The sequence below is a fragment of the Eschrichtius robustus genome, chromosome X, assembly GCF_028021215.1.
Source record: "Eschrichtius robustus isolate mEscRob2 chromosome X, mEscRob2.pri, whole genome shotgun sequence".
Lineage (NCBI taxonomy): Eukaryota > Metazoa > Chordata > Mammalia > Artiodactyla > Eschrichtiidae > Eschrichtius > Eschrichtius robustus.
Genome location: NC_090845.1, coordinates 29,769,485 through 29,789,677, shown reverse-complemented (window position 1 = coordinate 29,789,677; position 20,193 = coordinate 29,769,485). Strand labels below are relative to the sequence as shown.

General features: G+C 38.0%; 1 protein-coding gene across 4 annotated transcripts in view; it reads left to right on the top strand.

Moving 5' to 3' along the window:
- The window catches only part of DMD (dystrophin), a 1,739,631-nt gene that overhangs the window by 1,163,018 nt on the left and 556,420 nt on the right, over window positions 1-20,193 (top strand). For all 4 annotated transcript variants that reach the window (XM_068533306.1, XM_068533307.1, XM_068533305.1 and 1 more), the window contains one exon: window positions 7,699-7,853. In XM_068533306.1, coding sequence (XP_068389407.1) covers window positions 7,699-7,853 — 155 coding nt within the window. The remainder of the gene's footprint in view (window positions 1-7,698; window positions 7,854-20,193) is intronic.

Genomic DNA, 20,193 nt, shown 5'->3' with positions numbered 1-20,193 from the left:
TTTCCAATCATGCTATAATCATCAAGGAGACTATTTTATATTCTTCAAAATTCAATTATAATAAATCCAACCATCCTCCTTAAATTCTTTTATGTGGAAGCATATCTTCTTTAAGTAGATTGAACCCTGAATATTGAAGCCAAGAAACCTGCATTTTTGTGATGCCTCTTTCACTGACAAGCTATGTCACCTTCAACAAGTCACTTAACCTTTAAGGGTTTTTGTATGGGCAATTATGGGATTGGGTAAGAGGAAAGGAGATAACAAAAGATCAAAGTGGATATTTATGTAAGGATCATATATTTGAGGGCCTTGTAATCCAAGGAGAGAGGTTTGGACTTAGTCTTGTAGGTAACAGGGAGCCATTGAAAGGTTTTACAGAGGAATAATGTTATATTTGCACTTCAAAAAGATCCCTTGAGCAGCTATACGTGGATGGAAGGTCTAGAGTAGAGGGAAGGAGCCAATAAAAAGGTCATTGCAGAGTCCAAGTAAGAGTCGATGAGGGCTTAAGTTAAGGCGGTGGCAATGGAGGTAGAAGATTTGGATATAAGGGAAAATTGTGGTACAACTTCTGTATGGATGTGCTCTCTGCCTCTTCCTCCAGTTGAGGATCCACTTGCACTGCAGAGGGAGAAGGTTGGGCTAGGGACAGAGCCTTGGGGAACACCAGCATTTAAGGGACAGGCAGAAAAAGAAACACTTGAACCTTAAGAGTATATAGAGGACACCCAAAGAGAGGGGACCAAGGAAGGATAGAGCCTCAAGAACAGAGCAGTCAATAGCACCAGTTGCTGCACACAAATCAAGTAAATGAGAACGTAAAACTTTCCACAGACATTGGCCATTGGTGACTGAATCAGTTAAGTATTTTCACAAAAATGCTGCAGGACAAGCAACTTCAAAATGCCAGTGGCAAACAATAATAAGCATTTATTTCTTCGTGAGTTTGCAGCTCGTCTGGGGTGGTGCTGCTTCACACTGCAGGTTGATTGGGGTAGCTCTCCACACGTCACTCATCCTTCTCCAAGGGTGAGCAGGCTAGCCCAGTACACGTTTGTCTCATGATAATGGCAGAAGTGCAAAAGGGCCAGCCCCACTGCAGAAGCATGTTTTAAGCCTCTGCTTGTGTCACTTCTATTAACATCTCGCTAGAATTAGGCAAAACAAGTCATATGGCCAAGCTCATTGTCAAGGGCAGGGAAGTAAACTGCCCTTTGTAGCAGGAAATTCAAAGTTACGTAGCAAAGGGCATGGATACAAGGTAGGGTAAAGAATTGAGGTCAGTAATCCGATTTGCCAGAGTGACTTCTTTCAGAATAGTTTTAGTGAGGTGGTGATGGCAGAAGCCTGATTTTGATGAATTATAAAGTGGCAGGAATGTAATCAAGTTGAGGCAATGAGTGAGTATTTGCCTTCTGAGGAGATTAACTGTGAAGGGAAAGAAAACGATGCAAGTCTTGTTGTTGTTTAAAGATGGGCGAGAGACTCATGTTTGAAAGTTGTAGAGAAAGACCTTGCAGAGAGGCAAGAGGTTGAAAAGACACAGAGGAGGGAGTACATGGAGGAGGAGGGGGAGGGGGAGGGCGAGGAGGAGGAGGAGGAGGAGGAGGAGGAGGAGTGTCCTTGAGCACAAGAGTCACCTCTTGCTCTGAGGCTGGAGAGAAGGATGCAAGGCGTAAAATCTGATATTTCATGAAATTTATGCTTGATGTTAAATTGCCCCTGTGTAATTATAGGTAGGGTCATTTGCTGTGAGAGTTCTTTCAGTTTGTATCATCAGGGTGCAGTTTAGAAACCACACAAAATATTTCAAGCAGAGGGAATTTAAATACAGAGGATTGGTTCCATGGCTAATGAAGGAGCTGAGAAGTCCAACAGGAGATAGTGAGGCAACTCAGAGTTCAGTGACATCGGGAAGCTGTTACCACTTCGAGGGCTGGAGAGACAACACGTGTCACCAAAGCCCAGAAGCCAGAGCCATCTGGTGCTAACTTGACCACTGTGTGGGCTGCACAGCAGGTACTGAAACTACAGAGAGAGGGTCTGTCCAGTGGGAAATGGAGACACAAAGAAGATACTGCCCACATAGAGAGAGGGAGAGAGATACTCTAGTTTCAGCCTTCCTCTGGCTCTCTCACTGGCCTAACCCAGCTAGAAGCCAGCTAGCAAGAAATCCTGGGATTTGCTGACCCCCTAAAGTGGTTAGTCCATCTGCAATACTGAGTAGAGTAGGAGAGGGGCAGAGAATGGGTCTAAGGGCTAATAAGCTCTTAGCTGTTAGCTCACAGAGCTAATTTTTTTAAATGAACCTCTTAGTTCATGTACGCAAACACAGTATCTAAGGCAAAAGGAGAAAACCCAATATGTAGAACTTTTTATCTGTAAATATATTATGATCCTGTTTTATAAATTTCCAAGTGTCGACGAAAAATTAATCAGTCGACCTAAGAAAGACATGGAAATTTTTATTTGAGCCAAATTTGAAGATTATGACCTGGGAAGAGCATCTCAGAAAGCTCTGAGAACTGTTCCACTCGTCAGAAGTCAAGGCACAGTTATATAAGTTTTTTGAGACAGAGGGCTATACATCAAATGACGTATTATTGACAGTTTATATAATCCAGATCTAAGCATAATCGTGGTGGGTCATGTGACCCCTTCCAAGATCAAGAAGGAATGTTAAAAAAAAAAAAAAAGGAAGGAATGTTATCTTTTAAGGAGTTGTTTTGTTGATGCTGGGAGAATGCTGCTCGTTATGGTTGAGCAGGTATTCCTGCTGACGGGGGAGGTTTGGTCGAGGCATAATGCAGATACACAATGTACAGTGCAGGGAGAGACACGGCCAAAGGGCAGAGAAGAATTTTTATATTTAAATTTTTCTTGTTTTGCCATAAAATATGAATTGTATTTCACACAAGCAATTTGATTTTGGTTTTGACCTCATAACAAATGTGAGGCATAACAAGCAGCCTAAGTAATCCCATCCTATTTTACAGACAACAAAACTGGAACTCAAAAGGTTAATGACTTTAAGATCAAACTGCAAGACAATGGCCAATCAAGACTTCCTGGGAAGATGCCTCTTCATTACTCTGCGTTACTTTTTATGATGCTCCTTTGAGTCAGGGCCATTAAAATTTTTTAAATTGAGTTCACCTGAAACAAACCTGAATTTCACTTGTAGGTGAATATCCCAAAACACATTTTATAAGAAAACTTAAACAATACTCAACTTTAAAATTTTAATTGTAGGTCTACATACTCACATTTATCTTCTAAATTAAAGGGAGACTTTTAGAGGTACAGCGTTATAGACAATGTTTATAAAACAGTGGGTCCCTTTCATTCAGTAGAGGCTCACCCTGTGGTGGCTGTAGTATGGTTCATTTAAAAATAGCAGCAGTAGGGGACTTCCCTGGGGACTTCCCTGGTGGTCCAGTGGCTAAGGGTCCATGCTCCCAGTGCAGGGGGCCCAGGTTCGATTCCTGGTCAGGGAACTAGATCCCACACGCCGCAACTAACTAAGACCCAGCGCAGCCAAATAAATAAATAAATAATTTTTAAAAAAGTAGCAGCAGGGCTTTCCTGGTGGCGCAGCGGTTGAGAATCCGCCTGCCAATGCAGGGGACACGGGTTCGAGCCCTGGTCTGGGAAGATCCCACATACCGCGGAGCAACTAGGCCCGTGAGCCACAACGACTGAGCCTGCGCGTCTGGAGCCTGTGCCCCGCAGCAAGAGAGGCCGCGATAGTGAGAGGCCCGCGCACCGCGATGAAGAGTGGCCCTCGCTCGCTGCAACCAGAGAAAGCCCTCGCACAGAAACGAAGACCCAACACAGCCAAAAAAAAAAAAAAAAAAAAAAAGTAGCAGCAGCAGTAGTAGTAGTAATCGTAGTAGTAGTAGTAGTACTAGTACTAGTAGTAGTAGTAGTACTAGTACTAGTAGTACTAGTACTAGTACTAGTAGTAGTAGTAGTAATAATGATGGTGATTCTAACCAATACTTATTTAATGCTTTGGGTATGCCAGGCACCACTCTTAAGTGTTTTCCCTGCATTTTATAAATTAATCCTCATAATAATCTTTCAAGGTAAATACTGTTAATATACCCATTTAATAAAGGGGGAAACTGAGGCATAGAGAGCATAATTACCTTTCCCATTTGTCACGTAACTAGTAAGTGATCAAGTCAGGATTCAAACCCAGCAGGCTCATTCTGTTGCCCAGACTCCTGAATACTCTTTCTCTTCCTCCCTTGTTTTCCCTTGTGTCAGGTCAATATTCCTAAAAAGAATTCTTACAAAGAAAAAAGAAAAGGCAAACACTGAAATTTAAAAATTTTAATACTGAAAATTCTTGAAATGAATTCAGGTTGTCCCATAGTCCATAATCATTTTTTCTGCCTAAAATATTGTGTATAAATACCAAGCACACATTGTAGCAGCATCATATGAGGTTTGAATATGAAATATTTCTTTCCTGGTTGGGGACACAATCTTTTGGGGATTGAGCATTTTATATTCTTCATAAAAAACACATACACACATACACATATACACCCACAAAATCATCTTTTTTTTATAGGCTAGTGCTCACAATATTTTAAATTTCTTCACACACCATGATCACCACACAATTCCCTGTTGTAAATGGAATTCAGAACTAAAAAGAGTGTGTGTGAATTCTATTGTATTTTTTAATTTGAAATTCTTCTGTGGTCTGGAGTTGTCCCAGTAGTAAATTTCACAGTAGTAGGCAAAGCTGGTCAAGGTCATTGTTCCTGGTGTGAATGACACTTGGTTAAAGCCCAAGGTGGTCAACATATTATTACCTTAGGAGGAAGGGAAACCAGTCTGTTCTGGTGAATGTCTTTAAGAAGGGAGAAAAGGGTGCTGCGGTTGAGAACCTTTGAGTTTAGATAAGGGCCTTAGCCCTGTCAATGTTAGTCAAGGTCAGTGGGATTTTTTTCTTTTTAATCCTACATCACAGCAAAATCTGAGCGGTATGCAGTGAAGGATAGCATTCAGTCAAGATTTCCTTAGGTATAAAAATTTAAATTTAAATTTAATTTAAAATTTAAATTTAAATTTCAGTGTGAATACAAATTTGAAGAAAAATATATGGCTTGCGTATTTTTGCCTTTCAAGCATTAAAGTATACCAAAAAACTCTGGTTTGAAGTCAAGCCTTACTCTTTTACTACCTTTTTACTATGAAGTGTCTAATTAAACTTTAACCTGCTATGTTCTTCAAGATTTTGGAAAATTCTAGCATACTTTTCAGCTTCTACTTTTAGGTATTTTTTATGATCTATAGATTAGAACCAAAGAGTGTATCCTCTTATATCTAGACTTTTCAAGTAACAACCCATGAGTGAGGGTTGACTTCCAAGATTATTTGTCTTTTCTTAGATAAAATAAATGATTTTAATTATATTTATTAAAATTTTAATTAACATTTTATATTGCTAAATCTATACATATATGCTCTGATGTTGGTTCATAATAGGTATTTCTTTAGCAATTGCATTTTTCTTAAAAAGGAATTGCCTAACTAAAAGGTAACTAAGTTATTGGTGTCAGTTTTGTAGAGTCTTATGCTGCCAATTAGAGATTTAATAGATGATAGATAATAAGCTCTTCTTTTAAAATGCAAATACCATCTTCTGGGTAATAAGGACCAATTGGTCTTTCATATCTTAGTATACATTACTTTTTAACACTATAGGTGAAAAGTGGCTTCAGTGAAGAGGGAAAGGGAAGAAGATGTAATTTTGTACTGTAGGAAATTTCTAGAAAGGGAAAGCCTTTGGTGTGTGTGTTTCACCTCAGAAGGGCTTTTGGACAGTGTGAGGATATAAAAAGTGGAAAATAGGAACTGCAGGGCTTGATAAAAGGTGTATATAAGAAAAGGCAGGAATTCCACAAGGTTAAATTGTAATTGCTTTGTAGTACAGCGAGTATACTCTGTGCCTTTAAAAATTGTCTCTCTTTTTATTTTTATAGCAAAAGTTAGTGATACTGGCTTTAGCTGCTTCCTACTAGTTCTGTTATCTGGGTCTATTTGCTATATGCAATAAATGCAATTATTTCGTTTGATTCTAGAATAGGATGTTCTAATTAACTGAGAAATGCCAGATTATATACTGATTATAGATTTTCAAGGAACAGGAGTGTACTCAAATATACTGAAGCTATGTTGAAAAGTACGAGTGTTTGATTTTTATTATCATAAATCATATTAACATAAAAGAACAAATACTAAAACAAAAATGAGTACTCTTTTCAGAAACATCAGTTAGTTTCCATTTTCTCTTTTACCCTTCCAGTTCATGTCAATGTACTCTTACAGATTTAAGAAATACAGTGAAGGTAGAAATTGTGTTCTTTTCTTTTTTTTAACTTGTGATTTCTGTGCACATTTACTGCATATTAGACCACTGGGTTGATGTATTGCCTCATTTTAATCTCCTCTCTTTAAACATTGAAATTGTTTCTCATTTTTTGCTATCTTAGTTAATGAAGATCTTTATTCCTATAATGTATGTCTTTTAAATATTTTACTGGGAGAAAATACTAAAATTAGATTACTGGGTCAATGGGAATAAGCATTTGTATGTCACTTGATATATATTGCCAAATTGTCCTAATAGATGCTGTTCCCAGCAGTAGTATATGAATGTGCTAGTTTGGCTACAGTCTTTCCAGCTTTGGATTTTATTTTTTTTTAACTTAAAAGGTGTCAAATTGTAATACTCTTATTTTTTCATGTTTTGAAAGTTGATTTTTTTCCTTTTCTATAAAAACTTTTTATTCTTTCTCTTGTTTGAATTGCTTGTTACTATTCCTTTGTCCATTTAACCCACCATATTGGATTTGATATAACTATCTTTGTAATTTAATAATACCATAATGCTTGGAAGCCTGTTCCATGCACTTGAAGCAATGTTTAATAGAAACTTGGGGTTAATATGCATCCAGATAAACCTATCATTGGTTTATTTCTTTCTTTGATATATGATATTTCAAGTGATGAAATACATGGTTTGATAATACTCGATTGTTAAAGATAAAAAAAGAAGAAAACATATGTCATTTGGTTTAGCAAAATTCTTATATTTAAAATTTTATTCTGATTTTAAAGTAGGATATTTTAAAAGTATTATGAATAAACTGATCCTTTAAAGAAGTTCATAACTAGAATAACAGCACTGGTTTTTTTTTGATGCTTAATATTTTCCGTATGCAGCTTTAGTTGAATGCCAGTAGATGGCACTAATTACATAAACAATTCAACAAGTTAATGACGAGGAAAAGAAATAACATGCGATATTTTTTTCTGTTCAAATTTTGGTATATGTCACATACTCAACAATTATTTGAGAGCTTATTTTTATAGTTTGTTCTCTCCCATGATAAAAACAATTAAGCCAAGTTTGTTTCCAATTAATTGCTACTAAATTGAGATACCTGATACTGATTATTGCTCAAGAAGCTGGATTTGAAAAGTTCTGTCATGAAAAGTGGGTTAGCTTATACTATCATGTTTGACTGAACTACACACGGTAGGTTAAAAGCAATCATGTAGACATGCTCTGACCCGAGGATTCAGAAGCTGTTTATGAAGCATTTTAAGAAAGTGCAACTAGAGATTTCAGAGAAAACTGACATTCATTCTCTTTCCCATGTGTATCTATAGCAGTTGGCCAAAGACCTCCGCCAGTGGCAGATAAATGTAGATGTGGGAAATGACTTGGCACTGAAGCTTCTTCGGGATTATTCTGCAGATGATACCAGAAAAGTACACATGATAACAGAGAACATCAATGCCTCTTGGGCAAGCATTCATAAAAGGTATGACCTACGTTATTTCTAAAACTATTTGCTGATTCTAATGATAGGATAGTGACACTGGGTGGACAGTGCAGATTTGTTTTCCCATCCTGCTAAACCAGGGCTTTGGGAGGATCCAAGATGACAAATGCCAACCAAACTCACAGTCTTGCCTAAGTCCACTTATTTTAAAGATGAGGGACCCGAAGACTGGTGAAATGAAATGACTTGCCCACAGTCAGAAAGGTAGTGACATAACTAAGCAATTAGACAAAAAGGAAAGATTGATTTGTAGCTAAAAGAGCCATTTATCAGTCTGCTTTGAGAACTCTATCCAAAGAAATATTGTTCTATTCCATCATGCCACAAACTGCCCCATCTTTAGTCTGACAAGGAAGTCACTTTGGGCTTCATGATGGAGTTATAGCTGTCTCTGGTGCCGTCATTGTATCTCCCTCCACACACCTAATGGGAAAATTTGTGTAGTGTAACATGACTCATAACTTCACTTCCCATTATATATCTGTGGAAATCAACAGCTCTTAGAGACACCATCTCCTCAAACTAAGTCCTGACTCCTTATTATTCACTCTTAACCCCTTGTGCTGTTCTTTCATTAGCATTTATCCTAATTATAAACAAAATTATAAACAAATACATGAGTTATGTAACTAATTGTTTAATGTTTGTCCTTCACATTAGTCTAACCTCCCTGAGGACGGAGGCTATCTTTCTTATCTGACACATCCTGAACCAGGTGATATAGTAGGGAGCTGGTAAATATTTGTGTTTTTTAAATTGAAATGTAGCTGACCTACAATGTTATGTTAGTTTCAGGTATACTACATAGTTTTTGACATTTGCACTTATTATGAAATGATCACTATAATAAGTCTAGTAACCATCTGTCCCCATACAAAGTTATTACAATGTTATTGACCATATTCCTCATGCTGTATATTACATCCCCATTGCTTATTTATTTTATAACTGGAGATTTGTACTTCTTAATCCCCTTCACCTATTTCGCCCTTTTACCCCCTCCTTCCATCTGGCAACCACCCATTTGTTCTCTGTCTATATGAGTGTTTTCATTTTGTTTTGTTTGTTTTGTTTTTTTAGATTCCACATATAAGTGACATCATACAGTATTTATCTTTCTCTGTCTGACTTATTCACTTAGCATAATACCCTCTAGATCCCTCCATGTTGTCACAAATGGCAAGATTCCAATTTTTTATACCTGAGTAATATTCCATCACATCTTCTTTATCCATTCATCTATCGATGGACACTTAGGTTGCTTCCATATCTTGGCTATTGTAGATAATGCTGCAGGGTAAATGTTTGTTGAATGATGACTGTACATAATTTAGAGTTACCTTGTTCATGCTGTGGTAAGTCAAGGATTATTGGGTACTCATTTTTAGCTCTGTCAGAAAACAGGGGCAAAAATAGCACCTGTATGGTGATAAGGAAGATCACAGTGAAAGGTAAATGAGTTCCAGAAGATAACATGACTTACTGAAGTCAGGTAGGTGGCCTTTATTAAGAAAAAAAGGCCACCATTAAAGAAAACAAAAACAGATTTTGAACTAAGCAGAAACTCTTAGGAGTAAGGAACTATTAATACCCGGAAATTGAGAGATTAAGTTAATCTTGAAACTGAGTTAAAGATTGAAGAGTATAAACTCCTGTGAAACTGGATTTGAGCTGGTCATCCTGGGGGAATAGAGCAGCTCTAGCCCTGAATTCCAGACAGTGGGTGTTCAGATGGCCATGGAAAAGAAGACTCAACCTGAAGTTGGGGAGTTATATTTGGGGCCCTATCAATAGAACCCTGGTGGTGAGAGGATGAGGTTGAATAGGGAACTGATAAAAAAAAAAAACTCTCAAAGTTACTGCCTCCTCTTATTGGCCAGGTTTGTACTTTCTGCTCCAAATACAGATCTGCTGTTTGTTCAGTTAAATGAGGGCAGATTAGGCTCAGGATGACTTATTCATATGTAATCGATTGGTATCAGAGAGTCAGTAGTTAAGATCTCAGTGGGAAATACCTGCTTCTCAAAGAGAGGCCTCTATGGGTAGGCAAATTAAGATCAGAGATTAATTTGGTGAGTTTAGGGAATGTAAGCCAAGAAGGAGCCAAAAAGAAGGCTTACTCATTTTACAAAACTAGGGCTTCAAGAGAGGTCTATCCCATCTATGCCACTCTTTCACGCTCCTTGAGTCTCCAAACAGCCCTCTCATTTCTTCTGATCACTTTCGTTAGGTCTTTGGATTCCTCAGAGAAGGGGCTTCCAGTCTATATTTTTTGACTTGGTCCCTAAAAAGCTACCACCTAAGGAAGGTATATAGTTATTTCTCCAATGGGTAAAGTAAAATAGGAAGTTAAAAGCCAAATTACATTTTTTGCTAGCCCATAGAGAATCTGTGATTTGCCAAGCTAATTTGATTCATGCCTCTGAAGTCCTTCCCTGTTTCTTTCTCACATATACTCTATGAAAATTCATCCACTTGTGTAGTTTCAGTCTGCTGATGACTCTCCATTTATACCATTTGCAGCTGAGCGTGATCGTTGAATTTCAGACCTGCATATCCTATTGATTTCTTTTCATTTTAATGTCCCTCGGCAACTTCAAATTTCATAGGCCCAAAGCTGAACTCATCTTTGTCCTCTTACAACCTCTTTCTCCAAATGCAACCTACTTCTCTTCCTGTGATCCCTCTCCAGTGAACATCACCACAACCCATTCAGTTGTCCAAATTGGAAACTCATGCTTGACTCTTCCTTCTATTGGATACAATCCCAGTAGCCAAGCTATCACAAAGCTATTTACTACCTAAATAGCTTTCAAATCCAGTTATTTCTCTTCCTCTCTACTCTTCAACTATCATGTCTTGCTTAAATGACCACATCTTTCACCCAACTGGCTTCCCTGCTTCTAGTCTTACTGCTTCTTACCCATTCTCTACATAGAACGCAGGATGATTTTTCTAAATACAGTATATTCATATAGCTCCCCCTCCCCCCCCCCCAGTTTTAAAGGCTTTGGTGGCTTATCCGTTATTATTTGAAGACAGTCCACACTCCTTTCAATGACTTCAAGATCTTGCATGTTATGGCCTTTCCTTAAAACTCCAGCCTAAGTTTCTGCTCTCCCTCAATCTCCCCTCCCCATAATTAAGTAACATTGAGCTATTTTCATTTCCTCATAGCTATGTTCTGTCTTCTCTATTATGTGCTGACGTGATAGATGTATTATTCCTTCCTTTTTGCATGGTTAAGTTCTATTCATTATCCAGGTCTCAGTGTAAATGCCATTTCCTCCAGGAAGCCTTCTCTGACTACCAACCCCAAAGCCTACACTCTGTTATAGTGCTTATCTCACTACACTGTACATAAGTGTCTCTTATGACAATGTTTGCTCTGTATACACATTGGCTGCCTGTCCACCATATGACCTAGCACTTAGCTTGGCGCATAGTATCTACCCCCAAAGCATGTTTAACTAAATAGGTAAATGAACCAACAAAAAATAACTAACTACAAGTGTTCTGGAGTGCCAGTAACTCAACACAGAAGAAAAATGTATCCATTAGGATTGCTTTCAGTTTCAAGTAACAGAAAACCCAAGTTCAACAGCTTACCTAATGGAGGTCTGTTTCTGTCACTTTATGAGAAGTTCAGAGTCGGGCAGGTGGCGACATGGGCTCCGTAGCTCAGCAATGTCAGCCCTGAAGTCTCCTTGTTCTTCTTGGCATTTCCCTCAGAACATGAGCATTCCAGCAGGAAGAAGCAGCGGCAGAAGGGGCAGTGCTGGTGTCAGGAAAACAGTGGCTTTCTCAGGGACTTTCGGGTCAGAACTATGCCACAAAACCACCTCTAGTATCTAGGAATTTGGGTTGAGCCAGCCAATAGAGAATGTCTGCCCCAAAGGGTATGGAAAGAGGAAACTGATAAACCGTCATGCTGTAGCTGGACAGCAAGAAGTTCCCTGGAGAGACAGCCAGTCAAATCTGAGTAAATACGGTATAGTCATGTAGGTTGTATATTCATGCACGGTATACTCTCACGTTGGGTGGTCATAAAAGTGGGCCATTTGGGCTTGGTGGTTGTTCTGGTCAGTGTGAAAGGGCATGAGGAGAGCTGGGTGCTCTGTTGGCTAATGATACCTTTACATGGGAAGTTCACATTCGGTGTATGCTATGTGTGTCACCCGCACAGATTAAACCATATTTTACTTGGCTACATCTTCTCTTATTTTATATTCTTATAGATCTTACGCTAGATAGATAAAGAACAAGGAAAGTCTTTATGTGATCTTCTGCATTTTGATGTTTTTATCCAGTATCTCGTGCAGCTAAAGCCAGAAGTGAAGTAACGTCATACTCCTCCTCTAGATTTGTGCTGTTCAGTAGGGTAGCCGCTAGCCATAGGTGGCCATTTAAATTCAAAGTATTACAATTAAATAAAATTGAAAATTCATTTCTTCCGGCTCATCAGCCACCTTTCAGGTGCTCAAGAGCCACAGGTAACTGGTGGCTTCCCCACTGGACAGCCCAAAATCGAACATTTCCATCATCACAGAAAATTTTATTGATCGTCCTGCTCTAGATCATCTTTGTTTATGTTCCCCTAAGCAGTTTAGCATACATTTATAACAATTGCATACTATATTACTTCAGAAAGAGATTTTGCCAAATTTTGTAAATAAAAAGTATTTCCTTTACAAAGTGGTTCACATTATTCTCTTTCCTTGTTTCTACCTTATTTTTTCTATTTATCCATCTTCTAGAGTTGCCATTTAAAGTCTCAAAAACTACAGCTATCACAGAATATAAACACTTTTACTGTTAATCCTAATAAACATAATTTTAAAGGAGAAATTATTAATATTGATATTTGGGTTTGGGGAATAAAAGTATCTCATGTCTTTGAAATATATCTATAACCAAGACTTTTTAGGTAGGGGAGACTGTTGAAAGCATTCTGATTACATCATTTCTCATGGTTCAGGTTTTACCACTGAGCACTGATATATTGCCTGCACTGAAACTTTCAATCATATAGATAAATATATGCAAAAAGTTTGTGCATTTGGAAGCCTATGTAAAGCAGTAAAATCTTTACTTCAGTTTTAAAATTTTGAATGTTAAACAAGATATAAAAAGTGTAACTTGGAAGAACTTTACTTTGATATCATATACTGGCAGGCTGTAGTTTCAAGACATAATCAAAAACGAAAGTGAGCTAATTTTGTTTTGTATTTTGGTGTTCAATTTAAGTTTATTAATAGGTCAGAGGAATCTTCAAATTCTATACTGGCTTTTATTGGACCTTTAATTACCATTTTATATAGATAAATATAAATAGCTACGTGCACCTAAAAGGACTTGCTCTACCATTCATGAATAAAAGCAAAAGCTGCTTCTCAAGTAAACTCTGTAGTTTAGCAATTCATATCAGAACATAGGTCATCATTGTGACCTATGTAGGAAAATATTTTGTTTTCCTGATCGTATGCCTTATAGAGTCCATGTTAACATATAAAGCCAGCAATGTGGGCTTCTGCAAGTTCATTTCTTTCCCTTCAATCTCTGTGAATAGATATGAATTGGTGAATAAGATAATATTAGATGTGATATTACATATTACTGTGAGAAGCCTCTAAGGATTAGATTTCAAGGACTGCCATCTGGCTGATGACTTTATGATGACACCGTCATGAGATTTCATTTCCTTATTTCTATTCCAAGGCCACTCTTTAAACAAGAAATGTGCATTAACTCTGAATTGTCTGTCTGTAGCTATAGGAGGGCTTCTCCAACTACTAATCAGCAAGGAGCAAACTCATCAAGTAGAGGGGCTGATCCTAGTATCAGAGGGTTCATCATGGATAGAAGTTCCTCACAAAAGCTCCCAGATATCTGAACAATCTCTCTAAGTTCTAAGAAAGATTTAGCATGTATGTGTGTACATGTATGTATGTGTATATGCATATGCATGGACATGCATGCAAATACACTATCCTTAAAATAATATCTCAGTATTCTCCTGTCCGCTCTAATAATATGTTTCAAATTTTAATAATTACAATTAATAGTTGAGAAACTGAACAATTATCACTTGTGTTCTCCGTCTTTGGCAACCATGAAGCCCTTGTAAATCACTCCTTGCTTCTCTATTCCTAGGTCCTTTCTCTTTTTCACTTTAAAAAAAGAAGAAAAAGGGAGAAAAATTATTGAGCCCTATTTTGTGTGCAGCAAAGAGCTACTCTAGCTGAACACTGGATCTCTTTCACATTATCCAATGTATTTTTTTAGTAACTGTTCTGCTTCCTTTCTCTGGGATTTTCAATTTCTTCTTTCTTCTTCCTCCTCCCCTTCAGCCAAGCATCATGCTCGAGTTCCCTCGTCCTAAAAGAACATTTTTAGGATACCAGCTTTTCTATCCAGCTATCCTTGTTTCCCCTTACCATCAAAATTTTTTTAAAGTAGTAATTGACCTTATTGTTTCCTCTCCAGCTTCTGGCTATGCTTGGACCCACTTCAGTCTGGCTTCCCCAGTACCTCCACTTTCCTGAAAAAAGGACTCATTAAGATTGTCAATAACTTTTATAATAACTAATTGCCCTATTTTATTTATCCATCTACTTGACTTCTTTTTGACCTTGGTCCTGTTTATCAACTCTACTGGTTGAAACTTTCCCTTCTTTTATTTCCGAAACGATATTACTTTGCAATTCTCCAGTTTCTCTAGTAATATAATAAGTGTGAAGTGCTTGGCACAATGCCTGGCACATAGTAAGAGCTCAGTAAATGTCATCTGTCATAAACATTTTAAGAATTCATTCACTTGGTGAATATTTTGGTGCTGGGTATGTGCTAGTTAGGCTGAGTTCTTGGTACTAGGTATACAGCAGAGAAAATCCCTACCCTCATGAAGCCTACCTACATTCTGGGAAGGAGAAGGTGAGAAACAGACATTAACAAATAAAATAGTTAACTGTATGGTATATAAGATTGTGCTAAGTGAAATGTGGAAACATAAAGAAGGAAAGCAGTTGAGAATGTGTAAGTGTGTGAGTGAGCGAGTGGTGGAAGAGAAGTGCTATTACTTAAATATGGTGCTTAAGAACGATCTCACTGGGGACTTCCCTGGTGGCCCAGTGGCTAAGACTCCACACTACCAATGCAGGGGGCCCGGATTCCATCCCTGGTCAGGGAACTAGATCCCACATGCCGCAACTAAAGATCCTGCGTGCCGCAACTAAGACCCGGTGCAGCCAAATAAACAAATAAATACTTAAAAAAAAAAAAAAGAAAGAAAGAAAGATCTCACTGAAAGGGTGAGTTTTAACCAAAACTTAAAGGACCTAAGGATGTGAGCCCTGTGGATAATTGGAAGAAAAACAGTCCAGGAGGGTTCTAATAACTGGAAATGCCCTGAGGCTGCAGTATGCCTGGCACGTTGGAGGAACCTTAAGGAGACCAGTATGATAGGAATGGGTCAAGCAAGCAAGAGTGTAGTAGACAAGGAGTTAAGAGAGGTAAGAGGAATCTGATTACATTGGACCTTATAGGCCCCTCTAAGGACTTTTGCTTTTACTCTGAATGAGATGGGAGTCATTGGAGGGTTTTGAGCAGAGGAGTGGCATCTTTTAGCTTATCTGGCCCCTCTGCAATAATAGACTGAAGGAAATCAGTGAAACCATTAGGAGACTGTTGTCGTAAGGCAGTCGAGAGGCAACTGTGATTTGGACCAGAATAGGAGAGGTGAATGTGGTAAGAAATGTTTGACTTCTACTGGACTTCCCTAATGGTGCAGTGGTTAAGAATCCGCCAGCCAATGCAGGAGACATGGGTTCGGGCCCTGGTCTGGGAAGATCCCACATGCCATGGAGCAGCTAAGTCTGTGCGCCACAACTACTGAGCCTGCGCTCTAGAGCCCACGAGCCACAACTCCTGAGCCCGTGAGCCACAACTGCTGAAGCCCGTGCACCTAGAGCCCATGCTGGGCAACAAGAGAAGCTACCGCAGTGAGAAGCCCACACACTGCAACGAAGAGTAGCCCCCGCTCGCCACAACTAGAGAAAGCCTGCGTGCAACGAAGACCCAACGCAGCCAGAAATAAAAGAAAGAAAGGGAGGGAGGGAGGGAGGAAATGTTTGACTTCTACTATATTTTGAAGACAGAGCCCAAAAGGATTTGTAATGGATTAGATTTAGGTATGGAAGAGAGGCATCAAGGAAGACTACAGAGTTTTTAGCCTGAGCAACTGGAAGATGGGGGTACCCATTTACTGAGATGGAGAAGGCTCCAAAAGCAACATGTTTTAGGAAGAAGATGTGGACACGCCACTTTTGAAATGTCTATTATGCATCCAGGTGGAGATGTGGAGTAGATAGCGGCTATAAAATCTTAAGCTCTGGGCAATGGTTGGGACTCAAGATACAAACTTGAGAGTTGTAACAGTAATCAATATAGGCTCTGTTTGCTGTATACAACCTTTAAATCTTGGTGTTCCATTCTTAATTCTCTCTTATTTCTCTGTACACATTTCAAGTACTTTTGTCAACTTCAACTACCATTAAGACTCCTCAGTTTTCATTTCCACCTCACATCTTTCTCCTCATCTCTAGAACTATACTTCCAGCCACCTACCATACATCTCCATCTGCACTATCTACAGGCTCCAAAATGTCCAAAGTAGAAGGCATTATCTGCCCCTAAAACAATGCTATATTTCCTATGTTTTCAGGGAAAATTAATTGCTTAACTTAATTGTCTCTAAAGCTGGAAACTTAAGAATTACCTTCTACCTTTTCCTCCCTCTCTCTTCTCTACTAATACATGTATTAAACTGACTTCTAAATTCTGTGACTTCTACTTCAAAAGTTTCTCTAGAAGCTGTTGCCTTTTCTTCATCTCTATTCTTCATCTTCACCTCATCCTAAATCGTCTCCATATTTTGCCTGGTAGATTGTGACCACCTTTTTCTGTGCTCCTAACCATTGAGTCTCTACACTCACTTGGCATTCACACTGACCCAGAGTTATTTCCCTTAAAACTAATCTTCTGGTTTTCCTTTGCTCCCAGCACTCTTTTGTTTTCCTCTTGAGACCTGATAGATGATATGTTCATATGTAATATATTCCCAAAAGCATACCCCAATTTTTCTGACAATAAAAACAAACAAACTTGATTTATTTTCAGGAAAGAAAAGCAAATAATATCACAATTTGTGCTTGGTTGTCAGTTTGTTTATTCAGCAGAGGGACCGGCATGTGAACTTCATAAAAGGGTCTTATGCTCTAGCCACAAACGCTGTCCTTTCTCAAAACATTTTTGAAATTCCTTTTCTGGAACTACCTAGGGACTGTTTCATGACCTTCAGAAGATTGTTGTATTATTTTGTAGCCACACCTTGTGTTTGCTGAATAATTGTACTCAATAATTGTTTGTGTATTGAATGAAGCAGTTCATCAGATGTTGGGCACTAAATGGCTTTGGATTATTTCCAGAAACTTAAAAGATGAAGATTTGCTGCTGCCCTTGAAGCTATGTAAAGAATGTGATACGATGCTAACAGGACATTTGTTTAAAATATTGATACAACCTCTTATTAAGTCAGAGACTGCTTATGATATATTTGTAGCATGTTATAGTCATAAATATTAATGCTGCAAATGACCCTCAAGCCACCAGCTCAAAATTCTCAATTTACAGTAGCCCTATTGTTAATCCCTCTCATGCAAAATATACCTTTAGTCCATCTTAAGGACTAGAGGGGATTTGGCACATTGAAAAATTCAATCGGTTAGCAGCTCTTTTAGGTACACTTCTTTTGGCAGTATGAGGAAGTTTCTCTAGGCTCTTCAAGACAGTTGTATATATAGTTATAAGGCACTCTCGTTTTTATACTGCTGAGACCCAATCTTCCCAACTGATTATGAAGCATAAGAATTCTCGCCATCTTACAATAGGGTAACGTAATACCTGTAATGCGAAATCCTGGGGCTCTGGGCCAGGGAGTGTCACGATCCATACGGATCTAAAAGTTTCATGGTGGCAACTGCCTGCTTCACTTTATGTCATTTCCTTCAAAGCAGTTAGAATGTTTCTAGCTTGCAGGGATTGCATACAAAGGGAGACATTTGGAATCATAGCATTGGTGATTTACTGGTGTGGAAAATTACCTGGTGGCAACCAGATAAATTAAATGGCAACCCAGTAGCCATTTTCATTTGAACCCAGTCCTGCAGTCCTAAACCGGGCCCTACTAGCACACCAAAATATATGCTTACAAATGCCTCTACATACCATTTACCGATGAAAAGACTCTAAAATTAAAAAAAAAAAATTGTAATTGTTTCCTAAACAAAAGTTATAGGATACCAACAGACCTTTCTTATTTTTCATTCATTAATTTAATATTATGGTATCTAAAATTAAAACAAATGGGAGAAAGTTTCCCTTGCTTCATTTAATTGAACCATTAATGTTATCAACAGCATCCATTATATTACTTTCAATTATATATGCATTTTTCATTGTCTTCCCATCACTATCATTCTCAAAATCTTTAAAATATTCAGTAAAACATATAAATTAGCTGGAGTTTATTTTTAGAAAGTTGAGTTATTTTGAAAAATGGATATAATCATCATTTGATTTGTAATTTTCTCTCTCCAATTCTAACAGTCATCTGATGTGGAGATCTTTTGGCTTCACTCAGTTTATAATAGGGATTTATTTTCTTTCTGTAAACCATTCATTGAAATGCATTTCTGGTCTTAAAAAATATACAAAACAGGTATTAGTGAATTTTGTGGAATTTATTCTTTTCAGTTTCCTCTCCCAAAGGGGGGTCATTGAAGCAGTTCTAGGTGCTGTTTAACAGCACCTCTTTCTTAGACCTCTTTTACCGCTTGGGAAGTGTGATACTATTCCTGGCTAATTGAGGCAAAGAGCCTGGCTCAGGTTCTTTGTCTTACACGGAGCATTTTCAGATTCTTGAGGCCAGTAGATTCTGAACTCCTGGCAGCCACTACCTACTTCCCAGAGTCCAACAGCTTCACGTCTTCAACCCTGCATACCAGTTTGTGTTTCTGTGTCATTTCTGACCCACAGAGCTATTCGTCTTATTTCTGAGCCCAGATTGTGCCTTTCTGCTTTTGTGTTTTTATATTTTACCTACCATTGTTCTGTATCTGGAAGTTTCTTCTGTATTTTGAAACAATCTCCCCCTAATGTAAAGTGATATTTACTTACTGTAGAAAATTTTAAAAATTGAGAAGTAATCAACCTTAACATGTTTTCGGACTTTCTTTCCTATTTTTGTAAATGTATTTTGCCTGTATCTGTTTTTAAAGATTTTCTTTTTTGATGTGGACCATTTTTTAAAGTCTTTATTGAATTTTCTACACTATTGCTTCTGTTTTATGTTTTGGGTTCTTTTTTTTGGCCGCGGGTCATGCGGGATCTTAGCTCCCTGACCAGGGCTCAAACCTGCACCCCCTGCATTGGCAGGCAAAGTCTTAGCCACTGGACCACCAGGGAAGTCCCTGCTAATATTTATTTAACTTACTCCCAATTTAGTAACAATCGAAAGCATTTCCAGATTGGATTTTCTTTTTTCCTTTTAAAAATCCTTACTACATTTTTATTAGGAAGGTAATGCTCAGGTATTATCTTTTCAAGAGAAAAAATGGATGGGAAATACTTCCTTGAGGTACATGGTGACTTATTCAATAGAAAGAAAAGCAGTATCCACGTGCCTCCAGCCAATGTTTTATGCACTGGCCATTCTGCCTAGCATCAGTATTCATCCAAAGAGATGGAAACTATTTAAATTTGTGGGAAATCAATTCCACATTCAAATCAGTGGTTGTGGGTTTTAAGTATCTTCTAATATTCAGCTTCTCAGTTAGCTTCATCAAATCCCTAATATAATACTCATTACATCATTCTGTGGCCAGTCAGTGTCTTCATGCCATAGAGCATTTAAAGCAAGCCAAACAGACCTAATCCAAGCCCTTTTGGAGATTTTAACCTGCATTTCATAGACTCATGGCTACTCATACAATTCCTGAGGAGTTGTGTTTTTCTTTTACATTGCAGGTATTTTAAATCTACATAGTGAAATTGAATTAGCTATTAAACATCAACTTTATCACAACCTCTTTTTAGAAATATTTAAATGAAACAAACCCTCCACAAAAATGACCAAACACAAATTGCATCCTGAGACAAATTAAGTGAATAATAATCATGAATTCATAATGATTGTTTATGAGTTTTATGTTTTTTTTGATAGTGAAATATGATTTATTGATGTTTAATATGTAAGTCATAC